Below are 12731 nucleotides of genomic sequence, written 5' to 3'. Positions count from 1 at the left end.
AAAAAAAAAAAAAAAAAAAAAAAAAAAAAAAAAAAAAAAAAGAAGAAGAAGAAGTAAAGTGAGGGCTGAAGAGATGGCTCTTTGGTTAGGAGATCTGACTGCTCTTCCAGAGGTCTTGAGTTCAATTCCCAGCAACCATATGGAAGCTCATGACCATCTGTAATGGGATCTGATGCCCTCTTCTGGTGTGTCTGAATACAGCAACAGTATACTCATATAAAATAAATAAATCTTTAAGTGGAAAAAAATAAAAAAGCGAAGTGAGCAGGCCCAGGGAAGCGCTCCAGTAAGCAGCACTTCAGCAGCCTCTGCTTCCGTTCCTGCCTCCAGGTTCCTGCCCTGACTTCCTTAATGATGGACCGCAGCTTGGAAGTGTGAGTCAAATAAAGCCTTTTCTTCCCAAGTTCCTTTTGGTCAGAATGTTTTATAGCAACATAAAGCAAACTGGAGACAGACGTCAATATGAGGGCTATGAGGTGTTGCTGTGAGGACCTAACCACGTTGTTTTGGGAGGACTGTGGCAGTGTTTGAAGCTTTAGGCTAGAAAAGCCATTGAGTGCTCAGAGCTTAAATGGCTGTTCTGTGGAGGCTTGGAAGGAGAACGTGGAGAGAAATGCAGATGACGGAGGCCTGGCCTGTGACGTTTCAGAAGGACAACTAGTGGGGTTATTCTTGTGGTATATTTGAATTAAGACTATGGTTTCTGGTCAGCTGGAGATGAAGCATCAGCTATGACTAAGAGACTAGCCCTGGGGACTGGAGAGATGGCTCAGCGGTTAAAAGCCCCGACTGCTCTTCCGAAGGTCGTGAGTTCAAATCCCAGTAACCACATGATGGCTCATAAGATGAGTGAAAAGATCTGATACTCTCTTCTGGGGTGTCTGGAGACAGCTACAGCAAGGCAATGGGGCCAGAGCGAGAAGAAAAAAAAAGGTGTCTGAAGACAGCTGCAGTGTACTTAACATATAATAAATAAATTAAAAAAAAAAGAGAGACTAGCCCTGCTGAAGTGGAATCTTTGCTTTACTAGGACAATAGACACTGGTCAGCTGAAGCTGAGAAATTAGCTTCAATTAAGAAACCAACACCATTAACTAGTGAAACTCTTCCAGGAAGCTACAGTCCAGAGGGGTCAAGGCTACATCTCAAGCTGGCAGCCAAACTTGGTAATGTACAAGAGTATGCCACAGAGCACTGGTTTGGGGGGTATGTAAGCTGCAGGACTGAAGGAGTCATGGGGAGAAGTTGAGCCTTGGCACCATGTGGCAGGGTCAGAGTCTCTGCAGAGAAACCAGGAGACCATTAGTGAGGGTCAGCCTCACTTATAGTGAATGCCTGAGCATACTGGAGATGCCAGGACCACAGGATGACCAGCAAGGACAACGCAGCTGTGATGTGGAGCTGGCCAGCGCCTACGAGAAGGCCTATGTGTTGTGCTGTGGAGGGCAGAGATGGAGAGGTGGAGCTGTGTAAGGCCTTTGGAGCCCAGAGATCATGAGTGAGCCCAGACCTTGGACAATGAGCTACAGGATTTGATTTATACTGCTGGATGTTGGTTTTGCTTTGATCTAATTGTAACTGTGCCCTGGTTCTTCCCTCTTGGAATGAGTATGTAACTTTTATTTTACAGGAGCCTAAAGTTGAAAGGCTTTGAACTTTCAAAGAATTATTGGATTTTTAAAAAGAACTTGGACTTTTAAAGTATTGGCATTTTGAAAGACTGTGGAGCTTTTAACTCTGTATTGATTTTGACCTTGTGATATCAACCTGTGATCTTGGAGATAAACAGAAAAGGGAAGTTTATGGCTTAATAGTGATATCTTCATGTATCAGAATGACAAAGCATCAATTATACTGGTTAGTTTTTGTCAACTTTATAAAAGCTGGGAAGAGGGAACCTCAATTGAGAAAATGCCTCCATCAGACTGGCCTGTAGGGTATTTTCACAAGTCTGTGAGGGTATTTTATTGATTAGTAATTGATATGGAAGGGACCAGCCCACTGTGGGTGGTGTCATCCCTAGCCAGGAGGTCTAATGGTTTCTTATAAAAGAAAGCCAGGAAAACAAACAACAACAAAGCTGGGTGTGGTGGTGCATGCCTTTAATCCTAGCACTTGGGAGGCAGAGGCAGGTGGATTTCTGAGTTCGAGGCCAGCCTGGTCTACAGAGTGAGTTCCAGGACAGCCAAGGCTACACAGAGAAACCTGTCTCGAAATAAATAAATAAATAAATAAATAAATAAAAATTAAAAATAAAAGAAAGCCAGGGAGTCACAAGTAAGCAGTGTTCCTCAACGGCTCTGTTCTACTTCCTGCCTCCAAGTTCCTGCCTTGACCTCCTGCCCTCAGTGATGAAGGTTAACACGGAAGCACAAGCCAATTAAAGACTTTCCACCCCAAGTGGCTTTTGTTTTGTTTTCTAAATTAATTAATTAATTATCTATTTTATGTGAGTACACTGTAGCTGTCTTCAGACACACCAGAAGAGGGCATCAGATCTTATTACAGATGGTTGTGAGATACCATGTGGTTGCTGGGATTTGAACTCAGGACCTCTGGAAGAGCAGTCAGTGCTCCTAACCCCTGAGCCATCTCTCCACCCCCACCTGCTAAGTGGCTTTTGGTTAGATGTCTTAGCATGGCAATAGGAAACAAGCTAGAAATTTACACACTAAAAACTGTAAGTGGGTGGAGTCGGGGATGCTGGGGGAGGGGAGGGGAAACTGCAGCCAGAATGTAATATACGAGAGAAGAATAAAAAACAAAACAATGAGGTGATTGCCTGAAACCAGAGCACTTCAGAAGTGTGGGCGGAAGGACTGAGAATCTGGGGTCAGCCTGAGCTACATAATTGAACTCTGTCTCAAAATAATTTTATTTTTATCTTTATTTGTGGGCTTTTTTTTTTTTAATACAGTCTCTCTATTATGTAGTTTGTAGTTCTGGTTGCCTCTGAACTCACTATGTAGGCTAGATTGGTCTCTAATTCACAAAGATATAGCTGCCTCTGCTTCCCGAGTGCTGGGATTAAAGGTGTGCACTACTACACCTGGCTGTCCTGGAACTTGCTCTGTAGACCAGGCTGGCTTCGAACTTACAGAGATCTGCCTGTCTCCCGAGTGCTAGGATTAAAGGCATACACCACCACATTGATTTGTTTTATGTGCATGTGTGTGCACCTCATGGCTAGAAGAGGATACTGAATCCCTTGTGACTGGAGTTACGGAGAGTTGCAAGCTGCCGGACAGGTGCTGGGAACCAAACCCAGGGCCTCTGCAACAGCAGCCAGTGAGTGCTTTTCACCACGGAGCCAGCCTTCCAACATCTTCCAACATCTCAAAAATGATTCTTGATAAAGAGAAAGAAGGCTGGTGAAGCCAGGTGGTGGTGGTGCATGCCTTTAATCCTAGCACTTGGGAGGCAGAGGCAGGCCGATTTCTGAGTTCGAGGCCAGCCTGGTCTACAGAGTGAGTTCCAGGACAGCCAGGGCTACACAGAGAAACCCTGTCTCGAAAAAACCAAAACCAAACCTAACCAAAACAAAAAGTCTAAAAAAAAAAAAAGGCTGGTGAGATGTTTCAGTGGTTAAGAGCACTGACCGGCCTTCCAGAGGTCATGAGTTAAAATCCCAGCAACCACATGGTGGCTCACAACCATCCGTAACGAGAAACAAAACAAAAAACAAAAGAACTATGGGCCAGAGCAAATGGGGCTGGAGTAAGAGGGGCCTGGAGCTAGTGGGGAGGGTGGAGAAAAATAAATAAAGAGATGGGGGTTGGGGAGAGAACAAGCTACAAAATATTGCTGAGAAAATGGACGGGAGGAAATCCCCAAAAGAAATCCACCATCTTCCACCATCTTCTCAGCTGCTCCAGTTTCCCTAGAGAATTCCACGCATGCATCCAAAGCTGGGCATGGGGGCTCACATCTGTAATGTAAGCACTTGGGAAGGTGAGGCAGAAGGATCAGGAGTTCAAGGTCAGACTTGGCTATCGAGCACGTTCTAGGTCATCCAGGGCCGCATCAGAACCTGTCCCACAGAACCAAACCAAGGGGAAAGGGAGCTGGGAAGAGTGATGGGCTGAACTGTATTCTTCCTGCTAAAATCCATGTTAGTTAGAACCCTTAGTACCAAAGGGTATGACATAGAGCCGCAGAGACAAACACACAGCTACATTTGGAGATAAAGTTGAATGAGGTTACAGGGTGGTCCGTCAGCCAACTGACTGGTGTGCTTGCTGTAAGGAGAGATTAGGATACAGGGAAGTCCCCATGAAGACATGAGAGACTCCACCTTAAAGCCAAGGAAAGAAGCCAGAAGGAGCCAAACCTGCTGATATTTTGACCATTAGACTGCCGGCATCCAGGACCTAAACCAAAGCCAGGTGGTAGTGGCACGTGCCTTTAGCTCCAGTACTCAGTAGGCAGAGGTAGACAGATCTTTGAGTTTGAGGCCAGTCTGGACTACAAAGTGAGTTCCAAAACAGCTAGGGCTACACCTTGAAACCCTGTCTTGACCCCCCCAAAACAAACAAACAAACAAAAAACAATCAAACAAAAGAAACCAAGAACAAAAACCAGAACCGCAGTCACTCTGAGGCTGTAGTTATGCAGCCTATACAGACTGGTGAGAGGTGCCAGGCCTCCATCCTCACTGTGGTACAGGTCTCACAGATACACCTGAAAGATCCTGAGAGAATGTAAAAGGACACAGAAGCCCTGAAATTGGCAAGATAGACGTCAGTGTTAGCAGAACTAGCTTCACTGATTTAGAAAAATAGAGGTGCACAATGTTCTGGCCACTCCTTGAACCTGTGTGTCTGCCAATGTTTTGACCGTTCCTTGACCCATGTGTGTGCCCACTGATGAAGCCCATTGCCAGGTGTTTGTGATATTGGTTGCTGAGAAAGAGTCAGAAAATCTCCCCAGCAACCACAGCCCGGCCAATCCTGAGTTGCTACACCTGCACCAGACTCTTTCCTTGTACCCCTCCCATACCCATTTCTTGAGAATAGACATTGTTTAGATCTGGAAATCCCCTACTCCCCCCTTCTCCTTTCCCCCCTGAGGGCCTATAAAAACTGGGACCTCTTTCCCCTCGAGGTCGACTCCTCTACCCCTGCGTGGGATATGAGTCGTCCCCAGAGCTCTGGCTTTCCCAGAATAAAACCTCATGTGGTTTGCAACAAGCTCGGTCTATCGTGAGTTCTTGGGTGTCCGCTATTGTCCTGAGGCCTGAGCGAGGGGATCCTTTCGGAGTCTTTCACACCCACCAGTCGGACTATTCACTTGATTTTTATTCTGCCCCAGCCTCCTAAATAGCTAATATCACAGATATTTACGATCAGACCCGGTCTCAAAGTTATTCTCTTTAATGTGTACTGGTTTAGTGTCTGTCAATGCTAGCTCATTCAAGTAAAAAAGAACAACAACAAAAAAATCTCAGAAACAAAAACCAAAATATGGGACTAGAGAGATGGCTCAGTGATTAGGAGAGCAGATTCCTCTTACAGAGGTCCTGAGTTCAGTTCCCGGCACTCATGTCAGACGGCTAACAACTGCATAATTCCAGCTCCAGGGGATCTGGTGCCCTATTCTAGAGTACAAGCACCTGCACTCACAATCACATTTCCAGAACTGACACAGACACACATAATTCCAAAACAATAAAAATACATTTAGGAAAAACAGATAGGGACGGGGCTCTGCAGGAAAAAGCACAGTCAGGATCTGTGTGGATTCCAGATTGGAGGAGACACCTGTTCCTGGAACGAACATTCTGCTCCTGGACACAATGACCCATCCTCTCCTAGGAGACCCCAAGGCTTCGAAGTCCCAGCACACCAGAAGAGACACAAAATACAAGCTACATACCTTCCTTGGCACAAGCTAGGCCACCGGATCCCCCACCGATCACCAAGAGATCAAAGCTCTGCTGCCCTGGTGAGGAAGGGAGGAGAGATAAGAAGGCACCAGACCCACACCTGACCTGGCTCTCGTTCCCTCAGTTCTGTGTGGTACAAAGCACTCAGGGGTGACCACACTGTCTGCACAAATGAGACACCAGAGAGTGCCGAGACTTACTGCTAGGGCATATGTCCATCTTTGCAAAAAACCCTCCCCAACTCCCAAAAAGAGACTTAGAACCCAAGACTTCACTCAGTGTCCTCAGCCAGACAGAACAAGAACATTTTCATTCAATCTACATGCTTTTCCGTGGTAAAGGTGACTCTTCACTATAGCAACCAAGAATATATATGTAGTCCCTCCCACACAGTCAAGAGTCTCAGGGTTGTTCTCTGACCTCCACATGTGTGCCAGGACCATGCATGTATGCACCCACACCCATGAACACACTAAATAAATACACGAGCCAAATACAAACATAATACTTTTAAGTGGCCACACCTTAAGTAGGCAAGGCTGCAGAGAAAACCCTGGACTCCCATACCCTTCAAGGTCTCTGGCCTGCACCCCAGCACAGGAACACATAGATGAAAGTCACAGGTTTGCAGCTCCACAGCTGACTCTACCCCAGGTTCAAGTCCCGAGAAGGCCTGAACAGTTACAAATTATTTAATGGCTTTGATGTGCTCCTCAAAAAGAAAGGAGGCAAGTTGGCGTGAGGACCAGCTTGGCAGGCTTTGTGTGCTTTGTGTGCCAGAGGTGCGAGATCCTGTATCTTTACCCTGAAGAAGGATCCTACCTTCCATTGCTGATGCCTGTCCTGTCTGTTGCCCGAGTGGGGCTCCTATTGGGTCATCCTGCTCTGAGGCCCTATACTGTATCCTCTGCCTGTTTGCTACCAAATAACTGGCAGGGCTGGCTTATCTCAGTCCACTTGCTTTCCCACAGTGCACACCCAGAAGCCTCCTCTCTGATAAAAACTTAGAAGGCGGCCACAGTGAGAGTTTCAAGGGTCAGTATGAGGAAGGATGCGAGAAGCCTACTGGGGCCCTCACATCCCAGCCTTCACTCACTGTCCTTAGGCCTGTCCTTCTGCCCACAGCTCATCTCCAGAACATGTTTCTGCTTCAACTCTGCCTCAGGACTCACCGTGTTCCTGTTTCAGTTTCTTTCTATCGTCTGGAACAGGGCAGTAGGAATCTAATCGACATGACAAGGTCTAAATAAAGGGCCTGGCTGCTCTGATAAAGGAAGATGGTCTCCTAATGTGTACCTGCCTGCCAGAGAGGCCAACAGCCTTCTTATCCTAGCTCCTGTTTGGATGATACAATACCCTCTCCCACCCCTCAGCTGGAAAACGTGGGTATTCCTGCTTCAAAAGGACAGACGGCAAAGCTGACCTGGAGTCATATGGCGGGTGGCATCTTCCCTAGACCTCACAGTATCCTCACCAAAGCAAAGTCCTGAACCCCTTGGGGTGTGAGACATGAGTCCTCCAGTCAGTAGTGCTTTCTGCCCAGTGGGAAACAAATCCCAAAGCCACAAGGGCTTCCTAGCAGCTTGAAGGGCCCTAGACTTGTGAGCTCAGTGAAGCTCTTGTCTACAGATTTCAACATACTCTTTGGCTTTTATTTATTTTATGTGTCTGAGTGTTCATTTGCACATATGTCTGCACTGTGGGCATACAGTGCCAGAGGGCAGATGAGGGCACTGGATCCCCCCTCGAAATGGAGTCATCATGTGGGTGCTGGGTATTGAACTTGGATCCTCTGGAAGAGCAGTGAGTGCTGAGTCGCTCTTGTCCCTCCTTTACAGACATTTTACTGTTATTATGTAGGGTGACGGTACCAATGACACAGAATGATGGTACCAATGGCACAGGTACTTTGACTGACTTGGGGTTTTTTTGTTTTTTTTTTAACCTCCACAAAAATCACTAAAACTACCTCCACCTAATATACAGCACTAGGAGACCCTGAAGAGCCAGAGACCTGGGAGTTAGCAAAGCTACTGAAAGAGCAACCTTCCATCCCTGAGGTCTGTCCCCTAGGTTCCCACCTCACATGTAGTGAGTGCTTCCTGTACTCTCCCAGGTTGGCTTCTGCCACTGAGCCACCAGGCCTCTGCCAACTTCCACTTGCAGTCAGTCTACCTGCCCTGGCCCTGCAGACCAAGGGCCAGCCATTGTACCTTTCATACCACTGCCTCTGTGAAGAACCCTGGCCTGCCCTTGCTCCTCTCCCTCTATGCTCACTCCCTGTGGACAGAATTGAGTTCTGTCACTCACATTCAGGGGGCAGTATTAAGGGTGGTCACCGTGAAAAGACATAATGGAGACCACCCATGAAACTGATCATACACTGGGAAACTCTGGGGGAACTTGGCCTATTGGGGGTAGTGGACCCATGTTGAGAGATACCCAGTTTCCCCCTTTGAAATTAATTACTATCCTGATTTCAGCAATAACTCTTCCTAGTGCAAAGAAGTTGTTTCTTCCCCTTCTCAAGAGCCCTGACAAGCAAGCACTGGGGCTTGGTTCCACAAACTTTCTAGTGTCTTCTCACTCCCCAAACACTAGGCAGGTCATGAAGGTGCATTCGGAAGCTGAGGAAGGAAGGGCCAACACTTCAAGGCTAACTCTAGCTGCACTGCCAACTGACCATGACTCAAAAAATCAAAATCAAGCCTAAAACAACAAACCAAGGTAGTTCATGACTGTAACCCCAGAAGGCCACGGTCAGTGGCAACTACCTAAGCAGTCTGTGGCCAGCTTGGGCTACATGGGGGTGGGATTACGGACAAAAACAAAAAGAAAAAAACTAGAACAACAATAAAAAGAGTTGCTGCACCTAGGGAGTTGTGTGCCAGTGGGTACCTGTGACCATTAGAGCCCTTACCATCACAGCCCTGACATCAGGGCTACGATTAATATTGGGGACACAAACCCCAGAAGACTGGGCTTGCTGCCACCACAGGAGGACCTCGGGCAAGGCACCGCCAACATTTTAGACACGTGGGGAAAAAGCAACCCTGCTAGAAGCAGGTCCCCTCCTAATCAGAACCCTGGCCTGTGTGGGCACGCCCACGCGGACACGTTCCAAGACAGCCCCGCCACCGCGACCCCCTGTGGACACTCGCACAGGCGCCCTCTCCGCGTGCACCGCCCACGACCCCACCCTACCTCCCGCTGCACTCGCCGCGCCCCTTGTCCCGCGTGTCAGAGCCCGTGTCCGCGGCCGGAAGAGCCTGCTGGGTCCACGCAGCGCAGCCACCATCGCCGCCATGGTCCGGGGACCTCAGGCGGTCAGGGCTGCCCTTCGCACTGCCTGAGCGTCCGCGCCTCGGGGTCGGACCTGTGCGCAGCCTTGACGAGGTGAGTGGTGCCCCGCGCGGAGCTCGGACTCGGGATCAGAATCTGCATGCACCAAACTGGGACTGGGGTGAAGGGCTCATACGTGGGAACTGGGCCTGACCTAGGAGAGCGCGAGCCGGCGCTGGGGGATGGGGACACTTATGAAGGGGGTCTGATCTTGGCTGGGGTGTCGCTGAAGGGAGGCAGGTCTCCACAGTTCTCACGGGGAACTTGAGTATCAGTGCTGTGGTGGAAGATATGTCCTTCGGTGGGGCTGTGGAGTTGGGCTTAACCTAGATAGAATGTAGCACATCCAGGGCCTGGCCCATCATAAGAGGGTCTGACTTACTTAGTTGTTGGATTGGGATGCAAACCTTAGGGTCAAAGTTACAGGGCTCAGGGATGGTCAGTGGAGTTGGAAGCTGTTGATTTTCAACAGGGGTTCTTGAGAGAGGCCTTAGGATGCCCCCGGGTCACTCCTTGCAAAAGAAGTGCTACCCACCCCCCACCCCCAAAGGGACCCCTTGGAGCTCAGGAGCACTAGGGCAGGAGCACTACGGCAGGCTTTGGGTGTGTGCTAGACAGTGTGATAAAAAGAGAAAGTCTTCCAGCCAGGGATTTTTGGGGTCCTTGCTGGCCCTCCGAGCCTTGGAAGAACAGTGGGAGCTGCCACTTGTGGGAGCTTGTGGTGGAGTAGGGCCCTAGAGGACAGCTTGTCACAGAGAAACAGCATCACCCTAATTAATGGGACAGATTTTACCTAGGAGCTGTAGGGGATCAGCTGAGTCATCTCCATTTGAGCAGAGGTGACAAGTGGGTGGTTTCTGGGGAACAAAGGAGCACAGAATCCAGGAAGGGAAGGGAAGGGTGCTTTATACAGACTTTTCATGGCTTTGCTGCTGGGCTAATTCCCATGCTCCCACAGAAGCTGCAGAGCTGCAGAAGCTTTGGGGTCTAAAGTTGCTCAAGGGATGCAGCCATGAGCTCTCAGAGATGAGGCTAAACTTTACATTTTTAAAAGGAGCTTGGCTAAATGTGGCTAAGCCTCCAGTGTGTGCACCCAGTAGAGGACCCTTTTCCAGAAAGGGAGACGTCCTTCCTATTGAACAGAAGTCCATTTTCTGTTCCATGTGAGGGTCATTCTTAAGAAGACAACAGAAAGGTTGGTGTTAGCCACAAATCAGTCTTTTTGTTTGTTTGTTTTTCGGGACAGGGTTTCTCTGTATAGCCCTGGCTGTCTTAGAACTCACTTTGTAGACCAGGCTGACCTTGAACTCAGAAATCCGCCTGCCTCCCAAGTGCTGGGATTAAAGGTGTGCGCCACCACCGCCAGGCAACAAATCAGTCTTTGAGTTGTATGTTGAACACATTTCTAGATGCCAGGTGCCAAGTGTCTTTGAGATGGCTGTTGAGGAGCAGCCTGGAGGCTTTACCAAGTTATCCTCTGAGTGTAGGAGGTGGAAGTGTGTGAGCACACGGTTTCAGGCGTGATCATTTCCTGGAGCACTGTGTGCACCTACTCAGTTGAGGACTTTCCCTCGTGGCCCTTGTAACCGAGGCAGAAAGTTGTCCCCAGAGTATTTGGTGTGTTGAAATCTGATGTTTCTGTCAGGTTCTCCCTCAAGCTTTCCCAGATCGTAGTAGGATAGGAGAGCCGCATCAAGCACTGTTCCCAGCAGGACCCAAAACCATCAGGCTTTTGTTCCAAAGATCAAGAAATTAGGAAGGAGAAGAATTGTGAACAGTTTGGAGAGTTGTGGGCAGATATTAAAGCCAGATGTAGCATGTGGATATATTTACACGCAGCTTAAAAGATGAAGCAGTGTGTCAGCACACACCTGTGGTCCCAGCACTCAGGCAGAAGTGAGAGAAGCATGGATTTTAGGCCAGTGTGCTACATAGTGATTTCCAGGCCTGCCTGGGTTACAGACCCTGCCTTTGGAGAAAGAGAAAAAAACTAAAAACATCAGCACTGTTTTCTCCTTGCAAATGAAGATGTAAGACGGTCTTCTGATGTCCATATTTTTATTAGGGGATGAGAGTCCTACCACAGTGAAACTCAAAGTTACAGACATTCTGGCCCCTAAGTAAGTACAAGTTTTATTGTTGATTTCACTTTTTGAAGATTGTCTAAAACCCCCATCAGCCTCTCCCATGTTGGGATGATGTTCCTAAGCCACCGTGCCTGGCTCTATCTGTGTTTGTGTGTGTGAGTATGGGCGAGCGCCTACCATGATGTACATGGGGAGGCCAGAGGACTACTATGGGTGTCTTTTCTCGCCTCCTCCTTGCTTGGAGCAGGCTCTTTTCTCTTGTTTACTTCTGCTTACGCTGTGGTAGCTGGCCCTCAAGCTCCTGGGGTTTTTCTTTCTCTACCTCTCATCTCACAGCACTGGGATTACAAACATGTATTACCATGTTTGGCTTTAAGTGGGTTTTGGGATCAGACCTGGGTGATCTTTCCAGCCCCAGCTGTTTTACCATCATTTGAATGCATTGGGAAAATACTATTCTTTCTCTAGGCAATTTTAGCTTTACCAGCTGTATTGAAGTTTCTTGACTTTTAGCCAACACAAACTGACCCTGGAATAAGGGACTTTTTCCCCTTTTCCTCTTGAGTTTTTCTGACTTCAGAAGGAAAGAACAAAGGCTGGGGAATGGAGCTCGGTTGGTAGAGTGCTTGCCTGGTATGCATGAGGCCCTGGGCTCTATCTCTAGCACTTCATTAAACTAGGCATAGTGGCATATGTCTGTATTTCCAGCACCCAAAAACTAAAGCAAGAGTATGATAAATTCAATGTCAACCTCTTCTCCAGAGCGAGTTTGAGAGTAGTGTGGGCTACAGGAAATCTTATCCCTCACCCCCCACCTCCAAAATCAACAAAGCATGTAAGAAAACGGGATGAAACAGGTAAGTCATAAATCCTCAAAGATAGTGAAGAAGATCAGAATCTGCAATCGGGTCACGAGGGGGAGCAACCGTCATGCTTGAGTTCTCAGCGTCTGGGAGGTAGAACGGCAGGATCAGGAGTTTAAGGCCAGTCTTGGCTACATAGCAAGTCTAAGCCCAGCCAGGGATACATGAGGCCCTGCCTTAATAGAAGAGGAAGGAGAAGAAAAGGAGACCGAGAATCTAGTGAGCTGCCGTACTTCTCTGTTGAAACATGGAAAGTTACGTCCCTTTCCGATAAACATAGAACAGCATTTTGACTTTTTGTACAGTGCTGTGATTGTACCCTGGGGTATGCTAACCTCTGAGCTCCTGAGCACAGCCCAAGATTATTCCTGTTTAAAAAAGATTCTGCCAGGCGTGATGGCGCACGCCTTTCATCCCAGCACTTGGGTGGCAGAGGCAGGTGGATTTCTGAGTTTGAGGCCAGCCTGGTCTACAGAGTGAGTTCCAGGACAGCCAGGACTACACAGAGAAACCAAAAAAAAGGAGAGAGAGAGAGAGAGAGAGAGAGAGAGAGAG

At 48.1% G+C, this 12731-nt stretch overlaps 2 protein-coding genes across 3 annotated transcripts in view; one reads left to right on the top strand and one right to left on the bottom strand.

Annotated features, from left to right (window-relative positions):
- The window catches only part of Txnrd2 (thioredoxin reductase 2), a 53443-nt gene extending 44232 nt beyond the window's left edge, over window positions 1-9211 (bottom strand). The window contains exons 1-2 of the mRNA XM_021184489.2: window positions 9089-9211; window positions 5875-5940 (exon numbers count right to left, since the gene is read on the bottom strand). Coding sequence (XP_021040148.1) covers window positions 5875-5940; window positions 9089-9191 — 169 coding nt within the window. The 5' untranslated portion in view covers window positions 9192-9211. The remainder of the gene's footprint in view (window positions 1-5874; window positions 5941-9088) is intronic.
- Window positions 9135-12731, top strand: part of Comt (catechol-O-methyltransferase) — an 18929-nt gene continuing 15332 nt past the window's right edge. The window contains exons 1-2 of one of the 2 annotated variants that reach the window (XM_021184490.2): window positions 9196-9280; window positions 11292-11346. The gene's annotated coding sequence lies outside the window, so the exon portion shown is untranslated. Of the gene's footprint in view, window positions 9281-11291; window positions 11347-12731 lie in introns of both variants that reach the window. The other variant, XM_021184491.1, reaches the window with a different exon arrangement.

The sequence above is a fragment of the Mus caroli genome, chromosome 16 (genome assembly GCF_900094665.2).
Source record: "Mus caroli chromosome 16, CAROLI_EIJ_v1.1, whole genome shotgun sequence".
NCBI lineage: Eukaryota > Metazoa > Chordata > Mammalia > Rodentia > Muridae > Mus > Mus caroli.
Note: the sequence above shows the minus strand (reverse complement) of the source record. Positions and strands in the feature narration are given on the sequence as shown.